The sequence below is a fragment of the Eretmochelys imbricata genome, chromosome 2 (genome assembly GCF_965152235.1).
Source record: "Eretmochelys imbricata isolate rEreImb1 chromosome 2, rEreImb1.hap1, whole genome shotgun sequence".
NCBI lineage: Eukaryota > Metazoa > Chordata > Testudines > Cheloniidae > Eretmochelys > Eretmochelys imbricata.
This window is the reverse complement of record NC_135573.1, coordinates 1246365-1270261: the sequence shown is the minus strand read 5'-3', so window position 1 is coordinate 1270261 and position 23897 is coordinate 1246365. Positions and strand designations below refer to the sequence as shown.

Below are 23897 nucleotides of genomic sequence, written 5' to 3'. Positions count from 1 at the left end.
CCCTCCCCTCCTGCGGCAGCATTGGCGAGCAGAGGTAGGTGGCATCCCGTCCTATGCACGGCGTGACCGACGGCACCACGCATGGCTCCTGTCTGCCCTCCCTGCTCCCCAGGCAGGGCCATGGGCTTGGGGCTGTGGGGGGTGGAGGCCATGGGCTGGCAGGGCTCAGGGGCAGCGCACCACAGCGCCCGGAGCCAGGCGCAGGCATCAGAGCTCCTGAGCTCCGGCCCCAGCCTGGCCCTGCCAGCATCAGTGCAGTGGGGAAGGAGGCCAGCCCAGCCCAGCCCTCGGAGTGGGTCAGGCCCTGAAACAGCCAGCCTCTGGCAGTGTAAAGGCTGCCCGCCAGGCCCCACAGACCCCGCTAGCTCCAGACAGGTTAGCGCTAGGCACATGCCCAGCCCCTGCATCCAGGACACTCGCAGAATGCCCAGGCCCGCTGGCCCCGAGGAACAGAACGCACCCGCTGTAAGACTTCTCCCAGGGCCAGCGCCTGGCTGGCCCCCTGCACTGTGCGTTTATCAGGAAAGACCAGACGTCCAGGTGACAGGGGGAAGGATCATCCAGGTAATATCCAGGTGACAGGGGGAAGGATATTGAAAACAAATGGTGGATGCAAAACCAAATCGTAGCACGCTTTCTGGAGACCGCACGTAGCTAACCGGTTCCCCTTCCGGCTCAAGAGCTTTCTCACCCCAAGTTCTCGCCAGTGTTTTCACCCCAGGCTGGCTGAGACCCCGCTTTCCTGACTGCCGACGCGCTGTCCATTTACTTCCTAGAGTAGGGCTCCGGCGGGGCGGGGGTGTCTCTGCTTTCTAGAAACACCCCCAGAGTCCATTGGTTTTACTCCTAGACAGGATAACCCCCGGGGCTTGTTTGTTCCTGTGTGCTCCTTTCCTGGTGACGTCACCGCTCTCGGCTAACATTTGACTTTGTGTGGAAATGGGCGTCCATTGTCTAGCTTACCACACTGATGCACAGTGCTGCCTTGTCTCTGTCGGGAGGACTCGGGTGGAGGCATGTCGCCTTTGGGAACGCAGTGCTCTGGTTCGGATCCACACCGCCTTGCATGGCACGCACCTGCGTTTTGCAGTGACCGTGATGACCCGTGTGACCATGGCTTTCGTTTGAGCCCTTCCATGATGTTCTTTGGCGAGCGAGTCAGACACCCGCACCCCTTGTCAGCGGGCGGCCGAGGTGCTGGGTGAGGGCAGCCCTCAGGGCTCGGCCGAGGGCTGGCCGGCGGCTCCGTGGCCGCGGTTAGCTTTGCCCCCGTTAACGGTTCCTTTCCGTCTCCGCAGGCTCAGCGCCATGTCAGCGACATGTACGAGGACCTGCGGGATGGCCACAACCTCATCTCACTGCTGGAGGTGCTCTCGGGGGATACCCTGGTAGGTGCACCGCTGGCTCCCGGACTGCGCACAGCCGCCTCCCCGCTCCGGGGCCCGTCCTGCCAGCGCAGGGGCCTGTCCCGGCCCGGTCGGGGCAAGGAGCAGGTTCTGGTCCGGTGCCGGGGGTGGGGAGGGGAGAGGTTCTCAGGGCGAGTGTCTGCTCTGCGCTGCTCCCCCCGCATGCCACGCCCTCCTCTCCCCCCCCCCGCGTCACATCCCCCCACCCCCGCCAGGGCACGTCCTCGCCCGCTGACCCATAGGCTGGGCCCCTGCCCGGCCCAGCACCACCTCCCCCAAACCCTCAGGCCCCTGCAGACTCGGGCCCGGTCCCCTTGGGGGAGGGTCGTGACCCCTGCTTCCCCGGCACCCCTGCCCGCTGACCCCGCATGCTCTGTGACCCCTGACCTCTCGCCGGGCCTGCTCGGGAAATCAGCCTGGTTCCCGGGCCCCCGGACCCCCGGACCCCCCGGTGCATCGTGGGCTTTTAACACATTAACGTTACTTTGCGACACTGAACTTTCTGCTTCTTTGTACTTGTCTGCTGACCTCTGACCCCTGACCTCTGCCCTCTGGCCTTTGCCTCCTGTCCGTGCTGCTCCTGCTGGCTAGCCGAGGGAGCGCGACCTGATCAGGAGCGTGCGGCCGGTGAGTGGTTCCGCCTTCGCTCCCGGCCCCGCCCCGCCCGGCCCGCCCGATTGGCTGGGGAGCCACGAGGTCACGGTGAGCCCAGCCACTCGCCGCTCGGCTCCACCCGCCGCTCGCCTGCCATTGGCTGGGCTGCGGGGGCGGGCTGCCCGGCCGCCCCAGGGTGGGGCCGGGCTGGGGGGCAGGCACGGCCGGGGGAGGCCCCGGGGCCCCGCTCTGGGGCCTGCCGCGCTCCTGGGGGCCGCGCCTGCCGGGGCAGAAACCCCTCCGAGCCCCCCGCGCCCCCCGGCCGCTCGCGCCGCCGGCTGGGGCCTGCCGCGGGGGGCGCTCAGCAGGGGGCGCTCTCCCCAGCAGGCAGGGCTGGCCCTGGGGTGCGCTAGGGGGCAGGGAGCGGGGTGGGGGCTCAGCAGGGGGCACTGTCCCCAGCAGGCAGGGCTGGCCCCAGGGGGCGCTAGGGGCCGCTGTGCTGCAGGGAGCGGGGCGGGGGCTCAGCAGGGGGCGCTCTCCCCAGCAGGCAGGGCTGGCCCCAGGGGGCGCTAGGGGGCGCTGTGCTGCAGGGAGCGGGGCGGGGGCTCAGCAGGGGGTGCTGTCCCCTGGCAGGCAGGGCTGGCCTAGGGGGCGCTAGGGGACTCAGCAGGGGGCGCTCTCCCCAGCAGGCAGGGCTCTCCTAGGGGGCGCTGTGCTGCAGGGAGTGGGGCGGGGGCTCAGCAGGGGGCACTGTCCCCGGCAGGCAGGGCTGGCCCCAGGGGGTGCTAGGGGGCGCTGTGCTGCAGGGAGCGGGGCGGGGGCTCAGCAGGGGGCGCTGTCCCCTGGCAGGCAGGGCTGGCCTAGGGGGCGCTAGGGGGCAGAGGGCGCTAGGGGGCTCAGCAGGGGGTGCTCTCCTCAGCAGGCAGGGCTGGCCCTAGGGGGCGCTGTGCTGCAGGGAGCGGGGCGGGGGCTCAGCAGGGGGTGCTCTCCCCGGCAGGCAGGGCTGGCCCCAGGGGGTGCTGGGGGGCGCTAGGGGGCAGGGAGCGAGGTGGGGGCTCAGCAGGGGGCACTGTCCCCAGCAGGCAGGGCTGGCCCTAGGTGGCGCTAGGGGGCGCTGTGCTGCAGGGAGCGGGGTGGGGGCTCAGCAGGGGGCGCTCTCCCCAGCAGGCAGGGCTGGCCTCAGGGGGCACTAGGGGGCGCTGTGCTGCAGGGAGCGGGGCGGGGGCTCAGCAGGGGGTGCTCTCCCCGGCAGGCAGGGCTGGCCCCAGGGGGTGCTGGGGGGCGCTAGGGGGCAGGGAGCGAGGTGGGGACTCAGCAGGGGGCACTGTCCCCAGCAGGCAGGGCTGGCCCAGGGGGCGCTAGGGGGCGCTGTGCTGCAGGGAGCGGGTCGGGGGCTCAGCAGGGGGCGCTCTCCCCGTCAGGCAGGGCTGGCCCCAGTGCCCCAGTTTGGCGCCTGGGGGGGCTCTCCCCTCTGTTGGCGTGGCCGCAGTGCCCCAGCATCCGTGCGCAGTCTGACACGGGGGTCCCGGTCCCTTCTGGCCGGGCGAGCGGCCGGTCCCTTTTTGCAGGTCCGGAGACTTGCGCTGCGTCATGCCCACGTCCCCTGGGCTGTGCTTGGCGCCCCTTGCAGGCCCCGAGAGGGGCAGGCATCTTGGGGCTCCACGTGCAGTGTGCAGCGTGGCACCTTGCTGTGCTCCCCACACAGGGGCACCATCTCAGGCTCCGGAGCTCTCGCTGCCCCCAGGCCGTGTGGGGAGGAGGGCGCAGGAAGGCAGAGCCGGGCCCTGGCCTGCCCTGGGGCTGGTGGGTGCTGGCCGTGGGGCAGGGCTGGCCGGCTGTATCCAGGTGCCCTGGAGGAAGCTCGGAGCCGCAGCCCATCCGTGCTCAGCACTTTCCTTGCTATTGTTTCATTCGGCACATTTCCTTCCAGCCTCCCGTGGGAACAACTAGTGGCTGAGGATTTCCGGGCCCAGCCCCACGCCCCCTGCTCTGCCCCTTCCTTCAGGCTTCGCGCCCCACAGCTCCGCCCCGCTGCCGGGAGCCTCCTGTTCCAGCTAGCGAAGGGGGGCCCCTGCCCGGCAGTCTGGCTGGGATGTGCCCCCTCTCCTGGGCACTGCCCTCGGGCTCTGCAGCGTGGGGAGTGCTGCTGCCAAGGGACCTGGAGAGGCAGTGACCAGGCGGGCTGAGCTGCGGGCAGCTGGCTCTGTGGCTTGGTGGGACCCCGGCCCTGAGCACCAGCCTGGTTCCCAGCCTCCAGAGGTGCCAAGGCCAGCAGCCCTTCCTCTCCAGCCCGTCCTCTGTCCGCATGGTTTGCAAGCCCTGTGCCTAACCCTGCTTGCGCCGTGAGCCCTGGTCCCGTCCTGAGCACCTCGGCCACGGCACCCTGTAGACTCAGGGCCCGGGGCAGGGGAGACCTGGAGGCAGTAGGAGATGCCCTGGGTGCAATTCTTCTCTGCCCCCGGAGAGCAGCGTCCCGGCTTCCCCTCTAGCAATGGGCTCCTGAGGCCCAGCAGCTGTAGGGCAGGGCCCTCGGGCTGGGGGGTAGTACAGAGAAAGGGGCTGCCCCATTGACACTGTCCGTCAGTCCCTGGGGAGCTCTGTCACCCCCAACGGCTGAGCTTGCTCCTGTTGCAGCCCCTCAGGGTGACTCCTGTCCCGGCGTCCCTGGGCGATGCTCTGGAACTGCTCCCCATGAAGCCAGGCAGGACTCTGGGGCAGTCACCTTTCTGTGAGCAGCCTGTCTTCAGGACACACAGCTCACCCAGCTTCTACCTTCCTGGGTCTGACCTTGGAGCATTCAGCCTCCTCTGCCCCTCCGTGCGCTTCCCACAGCGAGTCTGCTCATGCGAGGGTCCTGCCCCCCAACTTCGCAGTCAGACGTGACTCTCAGCCAGCCAGTAAAACAGAGGTTTATTAGACGACAGGAACATGGTCTAACACAGAGCTTGTAGGTGCAGAGAACAGGACCCCTCAGTCAGGTCCATTTTGGGGGGCAGTGAGCCAGACAACCACGTCTGCCCTTCACTCCATATTCCAGCCAGCCCCAAACTGAAATTCTCTCCAGCCCCGCCCTGCTCTGGGCTTTGTCCGTTTCCCGGGCCAGGAGGTCACCGGATTCCTTTGTTCTCCAACCCTTTAGCTCTCACGTTGCAGGGGGGAAGGGCCCAGGCCATCCGTTGCCAGGAAACAGGGTGTCGGCCATTCCCTGTGTCCAGACCCCTGCACACACCTGCCCTCTAGAGCTCTGCAATGATCCTACACCCTTACCCCGCCCCCTAGAGACTTAAGAACTCCCTAGGGGAAACTGAGGCACCCCCACACTATTCAGAGGAAACATTAAGAACAGTCCCACTTTGTCACAACTGCGCAGCCCCTGGCCTGCTGGGGCATGGGGCAATGGAATGGGCACCTGGGAGAGGAGCCAGTTAGGGCAGCTAGGCCTGGCCAGGGAGGACCACTCAGCTCCTGCCCCGCCATGAGCTACACCCATGGAGGGAGGGGTCCTGGCGCCTACTGACTGGGGGCACCAGCTGTTGGGTTCCTCTTGCTCTCACTTCTCGCCGGAGCCCTAGCTCCGCAGTTTGGCAGTGGGGACCAGACCTGTACCAAGGCTGCTGGCCCTGCCCTGCATGGAGGGAGGAGTGCTCAGGGCACTAGGGGGGCCCTGGTGCCTTGGCTTGGCCACTCACCCTCCTGCTCCTTCTGTCTTTGCAGCCCCGCGAGAAGGGGCGAATGCGCTTCCATAAGCTGCAGAATGTGCAGATTGCCCTGGATTACCTGAAACACCGGCAGGTGAGCTGCAGGGGGGCAGGCCGGGGCCGGGGCCGGGGCCCGGGGAGGGGCAGGTTCCACCCTGCTGTGATGGGGGGGGGTCTCGCCAGGGACCGGGGGAGGGGCAGGTTCCACCCTGCTGTGATGGGGGGGGGTCTCGCCAGGGACCGGGGGAGGGGCAGGCTCTGCCCCTGCTGTGATGGGGGGGGTCTCGCCAGGGACCGGGGGAGGGGCAGGCTCTGCCCCTGCTGTGATGGGGGGGGTCTCGCCAGGGACCGGGGGAGGGGCAGGCTCTGCCCCTGCTGTGATGGGGGGGTCTCGCCGGGGAGGAGGGGCAGGCCCCAGGCCTGCAGCCTGAGGAGCCCATTGGGCCCCATGACGTAACCGCGGCTCTGGTGTCGGCAGGTGAAGCTGGTGAACATCCGCAACGATGACATCGCCGACGGCAACCCCAAGCTCACGCTGGGCCTCATCTGGACCATCATCCTCCACTTCCAGGTGAGCCTGGCTCCACCTGCCCCCCCCCCCGCACCCTTGCCCCCCCCCCCCCCCCAGCGCCCTCTGCTGGGAAAGGCCAGGCCTAGAGCGCTCGCTCTCGCTCTCTTTCACTGGGTCCTGTGGGGCCGGGCATTGGGTAGGGCGGGGACCTGCTCCCTTCTCCCGGGGGTTGGGCTGGGAGGGCCGTGGGGCAGGGCAGAGGGGGGAGCTGCTCTGGAGTGAGGTGAGACCTTGGGGCTCCTTGCTTCTCCCTCCCCCTGGCCTGGCCTCAGCCGCTCCCTGCCGGGGGAGCCTCCCGCCCTCCCGCTGGGGCGTGGCCCTTGGCCTCTGCGCGGGATGCTGGGCTCTGCCAGCCCCGGCACGGCGGGGGAGGGGAGACGCCGGCTGCCTGGGCGGGAACGTGGCAGCCGCAGGGGCAGCCTTTTGGAGGCTGAGTCACCCGCTCCCTGTGCCAGGCTGCCGAAGCGCGGCTTAGCCCCAGGGCGGAGCCTGGCCGCCGGGGTGACTCAGACACACGGGCCCTGGCTGGCATCCGTGCCTGCTCCCTGCGAGCTAGCCACAGTCGTTTCCTGGCCTTGCGGGTGCTGAACCGGGGGCCGGCGGAGCCCTGGTGAAGCTGGAGCTGCCCAGTTCTCACCGACCACCTAGGAACGGCAGGAACCGGCGGAGCTGGCCCCAGCCACGGGCTTCCTGGCCTGGCCGCCTGGCCGCCCCTGCTCCATTGCACGCGGGTCCCCCCTGCGGCTGCACACCCGTCACCACGCTGCTCCTTGGGGCTGGCTCCTGCTGGGCACCCCTGTGCTGCCCGCCTCGTGCCGCGACTGGCCTGGAGCTGGGCATGGCAGTCAGCCCGGCACACGCGCTGCTCTTCCTGGCCAGGCTCTGCAGCTCCTCTGCTCATAGTCCCAGTAGAGCGCAGCCCCCAGGGGTGGGAACGGGGTGGGGCAGGGCCCCCCTTCCCCACAGGCTGCACTGGGGAGGAGGGGCAGCTCAGCTTGCAGAGCCCAAGCAAAGGGCTCTGGATCCAGGAGTCCTGGTGTTCCCGGAGGCTGCCTGTGGGCTCCTTTCCCTGCCCAGAGCAGGAGAGCGGCAGCAGGCTGGGGTCTGGGCAGTATCCCTGCTGCAGCAGTGCGGGAGCAGCGGGGGCTGGCTGCTCATGGAGCACCCAGGGCATCGGGACCTGCCGTGTGCTCTGGGGAGAGCAGCGGGAGTGGAGAGATGCCAGGCAGCTGGCGGAGCAGGTGTTTCCGTCCTGCCTACTGTCGTGGCCCAGCCTGCAGCCTCTGTCGGGGGGGGGGCGTGTGCCGTAGGACGTGTCCCTGGCTGGGGGCCAGCAAGCCCCCCTGCGGCGGGGGGAGGCATGCAGAGCCGGGCGGTGATTCAGACACCATTTCCGCTGGGGTTGGGGGTTTGTGCCCAGCGTGGGCGCTTGCGGTGAGCGCCGGCGACCGGCAGCCCCTAACCGCCCCCCCGCAGGCTGCGGTCCCCAGTGAAACAGGAAGGAGGCTGCCTGGAGCCTCGCCACCGGAGACCCTGGGGTGGGGTGTCACGGAGTCCCAGGCTGCTCGGGAGCCGCCCCGAGTGAAGCCAGGCAGGACTCTGATGCAGCGTGACTCCCGCAGGGCACCCTCACGCCCGGGCCAGGAGCCTGCTCAGCTTCGGTGCTTCGGCGCGTTCAGCCCCCTGTTCGCCCCTGGGGAAGCCTTGCACACCCCCAAAGGGCCCTGCCCCCAACACCGCAGGCAGCAGCGACTCTCAGCCCGCGTGTAACCGAAGGTTTTTTAGTCGGCAGGAACACAGCGTAGAACAGAGCGTGTTAGCACAGGAATCGGGAACAGCAACGTCCATCTTGGGGGGATCCAGGGCCTGGTGCCCCGGTCTCCCGCTCCAGGAGACGACCCCTTCCAACTGCCTGGCCTCCCTCACGCCCATTGCCCCTCCTCCCTCCTTTGTTTCTTTCCCAGGCCAGCAGGTCACCTGCTCTGCACCAACACCTCTCGCTGGATGGGGACCATGGGGACCGGCCGTCAGTTGCCAGGCTACAGGGTGTCCACTGTTCTCTGCAGCCAGTCGCAGTCACGCCTGCCCTCTCCGGGTCTCTGGAACGGTCACACCCCCTTATCCCACCACCAAGAGACTTGAATAACACTGAGGGGAAACTGAGGCACACACAGTATTCAGAGAAAACATCAAGAACATTCCCGCTTTGTCCCAGAGTGTCCCTGGGCCAGGGGGTGGAGGAGGCCCCCAGCGGAGCGCTGGGCAGGGGCTCCACAGGGCCAGGGTGGCTGGCTGACGCATACCCGTCCCTTCCAGATCTCGGACATTCAGGTGAGCGGGCAGTCCGAGGACATGACGGCCAAGGAGAAGCTGCTGCTGTGGTCGCAGCGCATGGTGGAGGGCTACCAGGGCCTGCGCTGCGACAACTTCACCACCAGCTGGCGGGACGGGCGTCTCTTCAACGCCATCATCCACCATCACAAGTGAGAGATGGGCGGGGGCTGGGCACGGCCTGCACTGGGGGTGGAGCCGGGGGGAGCAGGGGCTCACACTCGCTGGCTGGTAAGTGCGTGCCCAGTGGTCAGTGCACAGCCACGAGGGGCTGCCCCACACGCAGCTCTGCGAGCCCAGGGGTGCTGGGCTCCCTCGCTCTGGGGTGGCCCTTGCACTGGAGGGTTGGGGGGCAGCGACTGCTCTGTGTGATCTGGGCCCGGGGGCTGCATCCCCGTGCTGGCAAAGACTGCGGGACAGGGTGCCCTGCCCTGCCCTGCCCTGCTCCACTCGGCTCTGGCAGGCGCCTGTCGCTCCAGGCCTCGAGTTCTGCGGGAGCATGTCGGGACAGCCAGCTGGATAGTTCAGAGAGGTGGAGCCGGGCCGCGCCCTGCACCAGCCCCAGAGCCGGGAACTGTTTTCCCTTCCCAGACTGCTGGGGCTGGCACAGCCCCCCAGCTAGCCCCTCTCCTAGCCACCTGGGCTCCCCGGGGAGTGACTTAGCTGACACACAGCAGCTGCTGCCCGGGTCCCCGAGCCTCTCGGCCCCTTGCCACCCTGCAGTCCCCATGCGGGGCTCTCAGGAGGGGGCTCTCCAAGCAGAGAAGGGGCAGCCGTGCAGGCAGATCACAATGGGCCCGTCTCAGCGGGATCGGGCCCATCGCACTTGCCTCCCCATGGAGAGGCGGCTGTTGGCTCTGTGGAGCCCCCACGGCTGGGCCTGGCGCTTGGGGCCTGCGTAAAATGCAAAATCTCCAGACAAGTTCCAGCCCCTCAGCTTGTCGTGCCAGCGTCAGGGAGAGCCGGGCTGGGCAGGCGGACCCCCTCTGAGCCCCGTGTGCCTCGCCTGCCTGGACCGCCAGGGCCGCGCTGCCCTTCCCCGGCACACAGCAGTGCCCTCGGCTGGGAGTGGGGGGCGGGGGCCTGCTGGAGGCTACGTCAGCTCCCGCTTTTCTCTGTAAGTGTAACAAGTACGTGCAGGAGCCGCCCCGCCCCGGGAGAGGCAGAGGGAGGACGTGGGGCTGGCAGCACAGTACAGCCTCCACTCTGCAGGGAGAGGGTGGCTCCCCGGCTCCCCGGCACCAGGGAAGGCGGCTCGGCCAGGGGTCCCGGCTCCCCGGCACCAGGGAAGGCGGCTCGGCCAGGGGTCCCGGCTCCCCGGCACCAGGGAAGGCGGCTCGGCCAGGGGTCCCGGCTCCCCAGCGCAGTGAGCAGAGGAAGGCTCGGGCCCCAGCATGGAGAGGAGCTCGCGCCAGCGGGTGAAGAAGAAGCTGCACCGGCAGGGGCCAGGCGGCTCAGCGGGGTCCCGGGCGGGGGCAGAGGAGCAGGTGGTGATGCTGTGCGAGGAGATCGCCGACCCCGCTGCGCTGGAGACCCCCAACGTCAGCAGCTCGCTGTACTCCCTGCACTCCACCCTGCGGCTTCAGGAACTGTAGGCACTGGTGCAGCGGGTGGGCTAGGGGAGCCAGGGCAAAGCCTTGACTGGCCGCAGCTGCCCTCTCCCCCCAGGCTGCACTGGCTGGGGGGCTGCAGCTGATCTTGTGGGGGTGACGGGCAGAGCTTGTTCTGCCTCAACTCATCCCCCCTGGAGTGCGGCATTCAGTTAAAAGTACCCACGTTTACAGCTGCTGAGCGGAGTTGGGGGGGACAGAAACCTGGGCTGGCCCCCACCGGAACAGGGCCCCCAGGCATCTGGCGCAGTGGCAGGGTGGGGGGGGGAGTCGGCTCTGCAGAGCAGGAGCAGATCTGCCATCTCGGGGCGGCGTTACCTGGCTTCCCCAGGCAAGGCCTCAGGGAGGTCAGCTCCCGCTCCCTGCCGGGCCGTGGCTCCTGCTGCCGGTGTGGGGCTCGGCGGGCTGCCCAAGGCCCCGAGCCGGGGGAGCTGCCCCATTGCTGTGAGGGGCACGGCGCCAGCGGCAGGGCTGGGGGGAATGACCCACGGTGTGGTACTGAGGTGCCCTGCCTGGGACGGGACGGGGAGCTGGCAGGAGCCAGCCTGACTGCCGGGCGGGGACAGCGTTGGATGGGGGGAGCTGCTGTGCTGAGCTGTGGGACTGGTCAGAGCTCTCCTGGCCCCACAGCCGACATGCTGCGGGGGGGGGGGGGCCGTGGTATGAGTCAGCGTCTCGTGTTTCCCCCAGCTGTGCAAGGGTTAAGTGCTGCGGCTCGCCCGGCCCGCGAGGGGTCCCGGTGCTGCGGCTCGCCCGGCCCGCGAGGGGGCCCGGTGCTGCGGCTCGCCCGGCCCGCGAGGGGTCCCGGTGCTGCGGCTCGCCCGGCCCGCGAGGGGGCCCGGTGCTGCGGCTCGCCCGGCCCGCGAGGGGGCCCGGTGCTGCGGCTCGCCCGGCCCGCGAGGGGGCCCGGTGCTGCGGCTCGCCCGGCCCGCGAGGGGGCCCGGTGCTGCGGCTCGCCCGGCCCGCGAGGGGGCCCGGTGCTGCGGCTCGCCCGGCCCGCGAGGGGGCCCGGTGCTGCGGCTCGCCCGGCCCGCGAGGGGGCCCGGTGCTGCGGCTCGCCCGGCCCGCGAGGGGGCCCGGTGCTGCGGCTCGCCCGGCCCGCGAGGGGGCCCGGTGCTGCGGCTCGCCCGGCCCGCGAGGGGGCCCGGTGCTGCGGCTCGCCCGGCCCGCGAGGGGGCCCGGTGCTGCGGCTCGCCCGGCCCGCGAGGGGGCCCGGTGCTGCGGCTCGCCCGGCCCGCGAGGGGTTCTCCTAGCCCCTGCAGTGGAGGACGCTGGTGATGTGCTCTTTGTGGGGCACAGACCTGGCCCAGCCCTCAGCTCCACCAGACGGTGCCCCCAGGCGTCCCAGCTGCTGCAGGCCGGGCATGGCATAGGGGGTGGGGCCGAGCTGTCAGTGGGGCCCCAGAGCAGGCTCCAAGCTGGGCCTGGGGTTTACAGCTCTGGGGATGCCCGGCCCCTCACACGCTCCGTTTCTGACACAGGCCCATGCTCATCGACATGAACAAGGTGTATTGCCAGACCAACCTGGAGAACCTGGACCAGGCCTTCACCGTGGCTGAGCGGGACCTGGGGGTGACGCGCCTGCTGGACCCTGAAGGTACGAGGTGGGGAAGGGTCCCTGTGCCACGCACACAGCCCCTTCCTGGCCTGGGGCAGCCACCCAGTGGCTCTGCTCCCTGCAGGGACCCTTGGGTGCAGCAGCCGCTCGGCCTGGTGGTGAATGGGTGCATCCCATGAGCACGGGGGGCAGCCCCCTGCAGGTGGAGACCCCTGGGCTGGGGCTCCCCCACAGCTGCTCACGCTCTGCCCTCCCCCCAGATGTGGACGTGCCCCAGCCGGACGAGAAGTCCATCATCACCTATGTCTCGTCGCTGTACGATGTCATGCCCCGTGTGCCCGAGGTGTCGGTCGGCATCAAGGCCAATGTGAGTATGGGGCTGTGGAGGCCACGGGACTTCGGGGCCGCTGCGTCTCTGGGCTGGCCTGTGCCCAGCCCGCCGGGGCCCGGGATCCCCGCTGTGCCACGGGGACAGGCCATGAGACACCGGCAGTCCCTCTCTCCACGCTCCCTGCAGCGGGGCCCGATGAGCCACAGGCCATGGGAGCCCTGGCAATCTGCAGACGCCAGGGAAGAGGAGGGGGCCTGAGGCTGCGGGCTGGCGCTAGAGAAGCAGGCTAAGCAGAGAGCTCCCTCTCCCTCCCCTTGCCTGACGCCTCTGGCCTTTGGTCTCCTGCTCAGCCGCGCTTCCCTGCAGAGGGGTGGGGGGGTCCCCTGTGTCACGGAGCCCCGGGATCAGTGCTAGGCCCCGGCTAGGGAACGGTCTGAGAGGAACCCCTCAGTGGGCCAGACCCCCAGGGCCTCTCTCCCGGCTCATGGGCAGCCACGCGGCCTCTTGGCCTCCTCAGCTGAACCCCGAGGACTCCAGCCCTCCTGCCCCACACCCTCAGCTCTGCCCAGCGAGTCCAACTGGGCCAGACCCCTGGGGAGACCCGGCCACGCAGCAGGGGCTAGTGCCCCTCGCCCGGCGTTCGCAGGGACACTCTCCGCGCGGTCACAGCCGGGTTGTTAGCTAGCTGCTCACAGCACGGGATGTGCTCAGGGTGGCCCAGGGAAACGCGGGTTAAAGCCCCGACCGGTGGGGTCAGCCCGGAGCCCGGAGCCCAGCTGTAAGAGCCCCGTTGTTCCAGCTCTGTCCGTCTGACCTCCTTGGACAGTTCCCAGGTGACCCCAGGCTTCTTCCAGCAGCCAACACCTACCCCCTCACCTCACTCCTCACAGTCCTTTGTTCTCAAGCTGGGGGGTCTTTGCTCAGCCTCCTTGCAGAGAGGTGGGGAAACCCCTCCCCACCCCGCACCTTGGGTGCCAGAGGTCAATGTCCCGGTGATTGGCTTTGCCATTGTCTTCTTGGGTTCTCCATTGATATGGGGTCAGCTGGTCGACATTCATAGCCATGTCCCTTAGCCATGCCCTGAAAGCAAACAATCCTGTCCCCTCCTCTCGCACTGGGTAACAGTGCAGCATGTAGGGGAAACTGAGGCACACATGGGGTTATAAAAACAGTACTGAAAATTCCGGTGATGGGGGTGGTTGGCCAGTCACTGAGGTTCCCATCCAGGGGTGACTCCAGCCGAGACGGTCCAGGGAGACCAGCGGTTCCTGCCCGCCAAGGAGCTCGGCCCCGAATCCCACCCATCCGTTTCTGTGCTCTCTCTCAACTCCTGGGGGCCGGGGAGGGGAGGCCGGCCAGCCCGGCAGCTGCGGGGACCCGGGGCCATGCTCTCGCCTGTCCCCTAGGAGCTGCAGCTGCGGTGGCAGGAGTACCGCGAGGTGGTGACGGCTCTGCTGCAGTGGATTCGCAATCACACCATCCTCTTCGAGGAGCGCAAGGTGCCGGCCAGCTATGAGGAGATCGAGGTGAGGGGCCTGGCTGTCTGGGCCACGCGGGGGGATTCCCGGGGATGGGGCTCTGGGGACCTCTCATCCCCGGGCTGCACAGCCCCATCTCCCCAGCTACAGGTGCCCTTTGGGGCCCCCTGGTTCCTTCGGTGCCCCTTCTCGCTGGGGCAGGAGCAGCCCACGTGGCCCCTTCAGCTGCCGCCCGCCTCCCCCGCCCAGGCATGGAGAGGGAGCCCGTGCCTTGCCCTGCAGGAGTGCCCCTCCCGGTGGGGGCGTGCGATCCGGGCAGGGGGGCTGCGCACTGAGTGGGCTCCTGGGGTGGGCTGGGGGTGTGCTCAGAGCCTGAGCTGGCGGGGGGGCCGTGGTCTTTGAGCCACGTGTTCTGTCCCCTGGCTCCCTTCTCGTCCTGTCCCGATGCGGCTGCTGCTGGCAGGGGATGAAAGGCCCCAGTGCTGGGTGGGGGAGCTCTGCCGGTGTTGCCCAGGAGGGATCTGGCTGGGCAGTGTGCCCAGTGCCCAGGCCCCACCCGCACGCAGGAGCCGCCTGGACGCCCCCAGAAGGAGAGGCCCGCAGAGCTCCCTAGGGAGTGGGTGCGTCCCGATGGCAGCGAGGGGGAGGCAGAGTCTGTGGTTCCCTGGGGCCGTAGGGGACCTGGCATCTGGCTCCTGGGGTGCCCAGCCCAACTCTGCTCTGGCAGCTGCCATCCCTTGGGGGGTCTGAGCCCAGCGTAGGGGGCAGCCGGCCCTGTGAGGGCCAGGCTGAGTCAGGGGGGCCTGGCAGGGCTCAGCTCCTCACCCCGGGCGGGCAGGAGAGAGGGAGGGAGGAGAGGGCAGCGCAGCGGGCGGGGGGTCAAGGGGCTCCCCAGGCAGGGGGAGGGCGTCTGACTCATTCCTTCCATGCCAGCCCCTCGTGAGTCAACAGCGGCCAAGAAGAACCCGCCCGCCCAGCCCGCACTGCGGGGTGGGGCCCAGTCCCCAGGCCTGGCTCAGCTCCGGGTCCCAACCCCTGGTTGGGGGGCCTTTGCCCAGCCCGGAGAGGGGATGTCGTCTCCTCGGTGGGGGGGTGGGGGCTAGTGAGGGCAAGCCCTGCATGCTGGGCTAGGGAGAGGCTGGCCAGGCATGGGCCCTACTGATGGTGACCCCGCGCCTGGCACAGAGCCCCCGCGCCTGGCACAGAGCCCCCGGGCAGCTGGCCACAGGCAGTTCGCACGGAGCCCCTCCCCTACCCCGGGGCCTGCCCTGCCTCCCCCGTGCCCTAACCCCAGCTCCCCCCAGATCCTGTGGCGCCAGTTCCTGAAGTTCAAGGAAACCGAGCTCCCGGCCAAGGAGGCCGACAAGAACCGCTCCAAGGTCATTTACCAGTCGTTGGAGGTGAGCGGGGTGACGCCCCAGGGACCCCCTGGCAGAGAGCCACCCCGAGTCCTACATACAGCTGACAAGGCCGAGCCCCTCCCCTCCCGACCCCTCCCCGGGGGCTGTGCCGAGCCCCTCCCCTCCCCTCCCCGGGGGCTGTGCCGAGCCCCTCCCCTCCCCGACCCCTCCCCGGGGGCAGTGCCGAGCCCCTCCCCTCCCCTCCCGTCCCCTCCCCGGGGGCTGTGCCGAGCCCCTCCCCTCCCGTCCCCTCCCCGGGGGCAGTGCCGAGCCCCTCCCGTCCCCTCCCCGGGGGCTGTGCCGAGCCCCTCCCCTCCCCTCCCGTCCCCTCCCCGGGGGCAGTGCCGAGCCCCTCCCCTCCCGTCCCCTCCCCGGGGGCTGTGCCGAGCCCCTCCCCTCCCCTCCCGTCCCCTCCCCGGGGGCTGTGCCGAGCCCCTCCCCTCCCGTCCCCTCCCTGGCGGCTGTGCCGAGCCCCTCCCCTCCCGTCCCCTCCCCGGGGGCTGTGCCGAGCCCCTCATCCCTGAGCACGAGGGGGCTGCGCCCGGCTGTAACCGGGCATGTGACCAGGGGAGCTGTCCTGTGACTATGTCACGCGGTGTGGGGCCAGCAGCTGGGCATCCCCAGCTCCCCACCGGCCCGGCGCCAGCCTGGGACCTAGCTCCAGCCCCTGCAGACCCTGGGGGTGCCCAGAGCAAAGCCCTCCCAAGTGGGGTCAACCAGTGTTTGTGCCCCCCACTGCTGTGCTGCCCCATGGACCCCTCAGGCTGGGTGTGGGTTGGTCCTCACGTGCCCTCCCATCCCATGGCCCCGTGGCTGCAAAGGCCCCATTTCTGTGTGTATCAGGAGCTGGCCCCCGACCTGCCTCAGGGGGGCCCTCCTCGTCCGTGTAACACTCCCTCTCGCCGGCGCAGGGCACGGTGCAGGCCGGGCAGCTGCAAGTGTCCCCCGGCTACCACCCGCTGGACGTGGAGAAGGAGTGGGGCAAGCTGCATGTCGCCATCCTGGAGCGCGAGAAGCTGCTGCGGGCTGAGTTTGAGAGGTCAGTGCTCGCGGGGGAAGGGGCCGGGGGGGGGGAGCCGAGGGGCCTGGGAGGGAATGTGGGGCTGGGCTGGGAGGGAGATGGGGGGGCTGGGCTGGGGGTCCGGGAGGAGATCTGGGGCGGGGCGGGAGCTGGGGAGTGGGGAAGGGCTGGCTGAAGTGGAGGGGCCGTGGGCAGGGGAGAAGGGCTGGCTGAAGGGGGTCGGGGGCTGAGATGCGGGGGTGTTGGGGGGGCTGGCTGGCCCAGGACTCCGCGCCCCAGGCCAGGCTCCTGCTGGCAGCGGCCCCGGGCCGGGGTGTTCCCGCCCTGGCCTCGCAGCCCGTAATGGGAACCATACGGCTGGTGAGTCACCGCCCGCCGGGTGCCTCCCTCAGGAAGCCCAGCCCCGCCTGCCCGCCGAGCAAACAGAGCCGAGCGCAGGCTGGCCACCGGCAGTGCCGCTGGGGCTCCCGGCTCGCCCTGAGCTCGCCGGCTCCAGCCGGGACGAAGGGGGGGCTCTGCCTTTCCCACAGGCACGTGGCAGAGCAGGGGTGGCATCCTGGGGGGCCTGGGGTTGCCCTGGCCACCAGGACTGGGGTGCACACGGGTGGGGCTGGGTTGGGGTGAGGCGGAGGAAGGCGGGGGCTGGGGTCCCCACAGGAGGGGCGGGGGGCTGGGCAGGGGGCTGGGGTCCCCACAGGAGGGGCGCAGTGCTGGGCAGAGGGCTGGGGTGCACACAGGAGGGGTGGGGGGCTCAGCAGAGGGCTGGGGTGCCCACAGCAGGGGCAGAGGGCTGGGGTCCCCTCAGGCTGGGCGCGGGACTGGGCGCGGGGCTGGGGTCCCCACAGGAGGGGCGCGGAGCTGGGCAGGGGGCTGGGGTGCCCACAGCAGGGGCGGGGGGCTGGGGTGCACACAGGTGGGGCGCGGAGCTGGGCAGGGGCTGGGGTGCCCACAGCAGGGGCGCGGAGCTGGGCGGGGGGCTGGGGTGCACACAGGAGGGGCGCGGAGCTGGGCAGGGGCTGGGGTGCCCACAGCAGGGGCGGGGGGCAGGGGTGCACACAGGTGGGGCGCGGAGCTGGGCAGGGGCTGGGGTGCCCACAGCAGGGGCGGGGGGCTGGGCGGGGGGCAGGGGTCCCCACAGGAGGGGCGCGGAGCTGGGCAGGGGCTGGGGTGCCCACAGCAGGGGCAGAGGGCTGGGGTCCCCTCAGGCTGGGCGCGGGACTGGGCGCGGGGCTGGGGTCCCCACAGGTGGGGCGCGGGGCTGGGCGCGGGGCTGGGCGCGGGGCTGGGGTGCCCACAGCAGGGGCGGGGGGCTGGGGTCCCCACAGGAGGGGCGCGGAGCTGGGCAGGGGCTGGGGTGCCCACAGCAGGGGCGGGGGGCTGGGGTGCCCACAGCGGGGGGGGCAGGGCGCAGTTGTTCACCATGCTCCCCTCCCCCCCCGCGCAGGCTGGAGCAGCTGCAGCGCATCGTCAGCAAGCTGCAGATGGAGTCGGGGGTGTGCGAGGAGCAGCTGAACCAGGCCGACACCCTGCTGCAGTCGGTGAGAGCAAAGCCCGGGGGACGGGGGGCTGCCCAGGGACCCCCGGGACGGGCCTGCCACGGCGCTGGCCAACACCTGAGGGCCAGGGGCAGCCCCGAGATACTCTGCGGGGGTAGGGCAGTGCATAGAGCGTGGGGGCAAGGGGACGGAGCAGTGCATGCAATGGGGGGACGGGCCCTGCATGCAATGGGGGGATGTCTCAGACGGCCCCCCCCCGGTTTAACACACCTCCCTCCGGCAGGACATCCGGCTGCTGAACGCCGGGAAGCAGCCGCAGAAGGCGGCCGAGATCGAGCAGGACCTGGACAAGGCGGACGCCATGATCCGCCTGCTCTTCAATGATGTGCAGGCCCTGAAGGATGGGCGCCACCCGCAGGGCGAGCAGATGTACCGCAGGTAACAGGCCCAGCCAGAGCCCCGCCCCTGCCCGGGGGGGTGGGGCCCAGCCAGAGCCCCGCCCCTGCCCGGGGGGGTGGGGCCCAGCCAGAGCCCCGCCCCTGCCCGGGGGGGTGGGGCCCAGCCAGAGCCCCGCCCCTGCCCGGGGGGGTGGGGCCCAGCCAGAGCCCCGCCCCTGCCCGGGGGGCGGGGCTGTGACAGGTCCATAGGCCTGGTGCTCTCGCACAGCCCCTGGGAGGACCCCTTCAGTGTGTCAGCCCCCTGCGGGTCACACTCTGTCACTGGGGTCAGCCCCCCGGCTTCACCATCTGCGGGGACTGACCCTTGGAACCTTCAGCTCCCCTGGGGCGCGCCGTGAGCTCCCTGCAGAGAGTCCACCTGGACTGAACACCACGGGGAACCTTACACACCCAAAGGGAGCAAAGCACCCCCAGTTTCCTTTATCTGGAGTGACTCTCAGCCTGGGGAGTTATTAGGTGTCTGGAACTCAGCGTAGGGAGTCCTTCGCTAACACAGACGGGAAAGTTACAGCAAAGTCCAGCCGGGTCAGTCCAGAGCCCAGAGCTCTCCGAGCCTTCTCTAGTCCCAGTCCAGCAACACCCCACTTAACAGCCCCACCGGACCACTGCTCTGTCCTTTGTCCTTGTTCCTCGGGAAACCTGGTCACTTGGCCTCCTCCTCAGCCCTTTGTTCTCCAGCTCATCACACCGGGCTGGCGTCCTGCCGAGAGTCAGTTAGGGCTTGTAAGTCAACAAAACAAAAATCGCCAAAGGGTGTTCACACTTGCTCCCTCTGTCGACAGATCATGTCCACATTGGGGACATCATCATCGACAGGGTGAGCACTGCACCGTGGGTATGTATCCCACAGGGCAGCGTTGTGGGAAGAAAGAGCTGAGCGCTGCCGAGAGCAGTATCGTGAGTAGCTCTGGGAGCGCTCTGTGCTGAGGAACGGCAAAGCCGCTCAGCCGTCTGTCCCCATCCGGCTGCAGCAGACATCTGTGTTCCTAGTGCCTGGCAGAAAAGCAGCAGTCCAATGATTTGCTCTTCGTTTCTTCCCCAAAGGGAGCAGCACGACACAGATACTTCCCTGAGCTTTGAAGGGGGAGGGGCGCATGCCTGCAGGGCAGCAGAGATCATGATACTGAGCAGAGCAATCAGGGCAGGCGTTGTGGGAGACTGGCGGAAGCCAGTTCTGTGGACAAAACCATCAGCAGTGTCTACACTGGGTCTTTGCCGACAATAAAGGGATGGGAAAAGACCAAAGTCTTTCATGGGGGTGGAAGTTTTTGGTCACCAAAATTGGGCATTTTTTGCGATATAAGTCCCATTGTAGTGTGTATGCTCTTGCTGTTTTGTCACCAAAAGGCAGTTTTTGGGAACAAAACTTGCCAGTGTAGACAAATCCTTAGTTACTAGGTACCAAGTGTCTGGGTAATTGGAGTGGGCATTGTCTCTGCCGGGCTCTCCATGAGAAAAGCCAAAAAGCCATGTAGAGTTGGACCTTGCAAAGGGAATTAAAACCAATAGTAAAAGGGCTTATAGCTACATATATAAAAAAAAACAAGGAAAGAAGAAGTGGGACCGCTTAACACTGAGGATGGAGTGGAGGTTAAGGATAATCTAGGCATGGCCCAATATCTAAACAAATACTTTGCCTCAGTCTTTAATAAGTCTAATGAGGAGCGTAGGGATAATGGGAGGACGACAAATGGGAATGAGGCTATGGAGATAGATATCACCACATTCGAGGTAGAAGCGAAACTCGAACAGCTTAAATGGACTAAATCTGGGGACCCAGATAATCTTCATCCAAGAATATTAAAGGAATTGGCACATGAAATTGCAAGCCCACTAGCAAGAAGTTTTAATGAATCTGTAAACTCAGGGGTTGTACCGTATGACTGGAGAATTGCTAACACAGTTCCTATTTTTAAGAAAGGAAAAAAAAGTGATCCGAGTAACTATAGACCTGTTAGTTTGACATCTATAGTATGCAAGGTTTTGGAAAACATTTTGAAGGAGAAAGTGAAGGACATTGAGGCCAGTGGTAATTGGGACAAAATACAACATGGCTTTACAAAAGGTAGATCGTGTCAAACCAACCTGATCTCCTCTGTAGCTCACGAAAGCTTATGGTCAAATAAATTTGTTAGTCTCTAAGGTGCCACAAGTACTCCTTTTCTTCTTTGAGAAAGTAACAGATTTTTTAGACAAAGGGAACGCAGTGGATCTAATTTACCTCAATTTCAGTAAGGCATTTGATACGGTTCCACACGGGGAATTATTAGCTAAATTGGAAAAGATGGGGATCAACATGAAAATTGAAAGGGTGGATGAAAAAATAAGGAACTGGTTAAAGGGCAGACTACAGTGGGTCACACTGAAAGGTGAACTGTCAGGCTGGAAGGAGGTTACTAGCGGGTTCCTCAGGGATTGGTTTTGGGACCAATCTTATTTAAACTTTTTATTGCTGACCTTGGCACAAAAAGCGGGAATGTGCTAATAAAGTTTGTGGATGACACGAAGCTGGGAGGTATTGCCAATGCAGAGAAGGACCGGGATATCATACAGGAAGATCTGGATGACCTTGTAAACTGGAGTAATAGTAATAGGATGAAATTTAATAGTGAGAAGTGTAAGGTCATGCATTTAGTGATTAATAACAAGAATTTCTGTTATAAACTGGAGACGCATCAATTAGAAGTAACGGAGGAGAAGGACCTCGGAGTATTGGTTGATCACAGCATGACTATGAGCCGCCAATGTAATATGGCCATGAAAAAAGCTAATGCAGTCTTGGGATGCATCAGGCGAGGTATTTCCAATAGAGATAAGGAGGTGTTAGTACCATTATACAAGGCCCTGGTGAGACCTCACCTGGAATACTGCGTGCAGTTCTGGTCTCCCATGTTTAAGAAGGATGAATTCAAACTGGAACAGGTGCAGAGAAGGGCTACTAGGATGATCAAAGAATGGAAAACTTGTCTTATGAAAGGAGACTCAAGGAGCTTGGCTTGTTTAGCCTAACCAAAAGAAGGTTGAGGGGAGATATGATTCCTCTCTATAAATATATCAGAGGGATAAATACCACGGAGGGAGAGGAATTATTTAAGCTCAGTACCAATGTGGACACAAGAACAAATGGATAGGAAGTTTAGACTTGAAATTAGACGAAGGTTTCTAACCATCAGAGGACTTTGCTTTTACCCCACTGGCTAACCACAAGTCACACAAGCAATTCCCTTAGACGCTCCAGTTTCCCAGTATCACCACCAGTGCCCCTCGTTATAGGGACAGATGGTTATGAAAACCAACACCCCAGCAAAAGAAAAGAGGTTCTCTCGATCCCAAAGGACCAAGCCCCAGACCCGGGTCAATGTACAAATCAGATCTTATCCACAAATCACGTTGTTGCCAATCCTTTCGAATCTAAAATCTAAAGGTTTATTCAGAAAAGGAAAAGGATAGAGATGAGAGCTAGAATGGGTTCAATGGAATCAATGACAGACAGTGACGGCCAAATTCTTCGTTCAGGCTTGCAGCAATGAGGGAATAAACTGCAGGTTCAAATCCAGTCTCTGGAGAACATCCCCAGCTGGGATGGGTCCTTCAGTCCATTGTGTAGAGCTTCAGTCTGTAGCAAAGTCCCTCCAGAGGTAAGAAGCAGGACTGAAGACCAGATGGAGATGAGGCATCAGCCTTTTATAGTCTCCTCCAGGTGTAAGAACCCCTCTTTGTTCTTACCGTGGAAAATTACAGCAAAATGGAGTTTGGAGTCACATGGCAAGTCCCAGCATACCTTGCTGAGTCCCAAGGCGTGTCTGCCTTCTCACAATGGGTCAGTTGTGTAGCGGATGGTCCTTAATGGGCCACCCAGCAGGCTAGGCAGAGCTGACACCAAGTTGTCTGGGGTGTCACCCAGAAGCAGAGCAGAAGTTTGAACTACAGACAGTACAGAGCCAATATTCATAACTTCAACTACAAAAACGATACACACGCACAGACAGCATAATCCTAACCAGCAAACCATCACCTTGTCTGAGACACCTCATTTGACCCCCTTTATACAAGATTTGGTGCCACGACAGGACCTTGGTTGCAACCATGTTTCTGTCCGGTCCCAGTTCAAGTCAATAATGTCACAGCAGTAAATATGCCCGGTGGCCTGTGATGGGATGTTAGATGGGGTGGGATCTGAGTTACTACAGAGAATTCTTTCCTGGGTGTCTAGCTGGTGAGTCTTGCCCACGTGCTCAGGGTTCAGCTGATCACCATATTTGGGGTCAGGAAGGAATTTTCCCCCAGGGCAGATTGATGGAGGCCCTGGGGGTTTTTCACCTTCCTTTGTAGCATGGGGCACGGGTCACTTGCTGGAGGATTCTCTGCTCCTTGAAGTCTTTAAACCATGATTTGAGGACTTCAGAGGCTCAGACACAGGTGAGGGGTTTGTTAGAGGAGTGGGTGGGATTCTGTGGCCTGCGTCGTGCAGGAGGTCAGACTAGATGATCATAATGGTCCCTTCTGACCTTAAAGTCTATGATTCTATGACAGCCGGGCCTCAGTCACACCTGGCTCTCTGCAAAGTAAACAACCTTTCCCCCCTCCCAGTTAACCCTGGCCCCCATAGGGGAAACTGAGGCGCACACTCTATTCACACACAATATTATGCATCATTCCCACTCAGTCACAGGCCAGCTGGAAACCCCCCCTCCCGGGGGCACTCTGGGCCTACTACCACCTCAGCTGCCCTTGTCGCTCTGTACTGGCCCCCCGTCCCCCTGGTTTGGCAGCATCTGTGCCCCAAACAGCGCCCCTCTGCTCTGCCCGCAGGGTGTACCGCCTCCACGAGCGTCTGGTCGCCATCCGCACCGAGTACAACCTGCGCCTGAAGTCGGGCTCCTTGCAGCCGGCCCAGGTGGCCCTGCCCCTTGGCCAGCGGCCCCGGCAGGACCTGGAGGACGTCACGCTGCGCTACCTGCAGGACCTGCTGGCCTGGGTGGAGGAGAACCAGAGACGGCTCAACGGCGCTGAGTGGGGTGTGGACCTGCCCACGGTGGAGTCACAGCTGGGCAGTCACCGGGGCCTGCACCAGTCCATTGACGAGTTCCGGGCCAAGATCGAGCGGGCGCGAGCTGACGAGGTGAGGCGGGAGGGGGATGGGCAGGACAGGCAGCCCGGCCCGCACCCCGGGTGGGACGTGGCTTTTCAGACCCTGCCCTCCACATGCTGGGGTCGTGCCCTCCCCAAGCCCTGCCACGGGCTGTGTTCATGGGGTCCCACGCCCTCCAAGGCAGTGCAGCCCCCTCTGGGGGGACTCGTGAGCTGCCCACAGCTTGCGTTGGCCAGTTACCCAGGGCGCAGCGTGGGCCCCTGTGCGGACGTTACCCCAGGATGCCGGGGTTCCCAGTCACCTGCAGAGGGGCAGACGTCCTGCCGCAGCCCAGGGCCCCTCTTCCCACAGAGAGGTTTTGATCCCCCCCTCAGGCCTAGCAAGTCTCGGGCTGTTTGCAGCAGAGCGGGGCAGCCGGTGGAGTTAACCCGTGTTCCTGAAAGCAACCCCACCCCAGGGAGTCTGAGGGCGCCCGCCTCTCCTGCTGTCTGCCCCAGTCAGGGGAACTCTGGGTGCCTGGCAGGGACAGTGGCCGGTGTGGCCCCGCTGTGCTAGCCCACCTGACGGGGGCTCGTGCCCAGCGCGTGATCCTCCATGGCCTCGGCATCTGCTCACGCCCCCCAGCCAGCCGCAGCCCCCTGCAGGGGCACAGGGCAGGCGAGACTTGGGGTGCCGTGTGGACGCAGATCTGAGAGGCTTTCGCTTCCTGAGCGACTGGAACGGCCAGTAGGCGCTGCGGGCAGTACCCTGGGGTGGGCTGGGCAGGCCAGGATCAGGGAGTCTAAGATGGGGGGAACTTACCCATCTCGCCGGGGTGAGTGAGGGACACCAGCCATGGTGCCTTGGAGCACAT

General features: G+C 65.9%; 1 protein-coding gene across 5 annotated transcripts in view; it reads left to right on the top strand.

The window, feature by feature from the left end:
* Positions 1-23897, top strand: part of PLEC (plectin) — a 173208-nt gene that overhangs the window by 118361 nt on the left and 30950 nt on the right. For all 5 annotated transcript variants that reach the window (XM_077809596.1, XM_077809592.1, XM_077809595.1 and 2 more), the window contains 12 exons: positions 1299-1388; positions 5715-5792; positions 6177-6269; positions 8586-8752; positions 11692-11807; positions 12029-12135; positions 13506-13625; positions 14882-14977; positions 15889-16016; positions 17443-17536; positions 17778-17932; positions 22765-23074. In XM_077809596.1, coding sequence (XP_077665722.1) covers positions 1299-1388; positions 5715-5792; positions 6177-6269; positions 8586-8752; positions 11692-11807; positions 12029-12135; positions 13506-13625; positions 14882-14977; positions 15889-16016; positions 17443-17536; positions 17778-17932; positions 22765-23074 — 1554 coding nt within the window. The remainder of the gene's footprint in view (positions 1-1298; positions 1389-5714; positions 5793-6176; positions 6270-8585; positions 8753-11691; positions 11808-12028; positions 12136-13505; positions 13626-14881; positions 14978-15888; positions 16017-17442; positions 17537-17777; positions 17933-22764; positions 23075-23897) is intronic.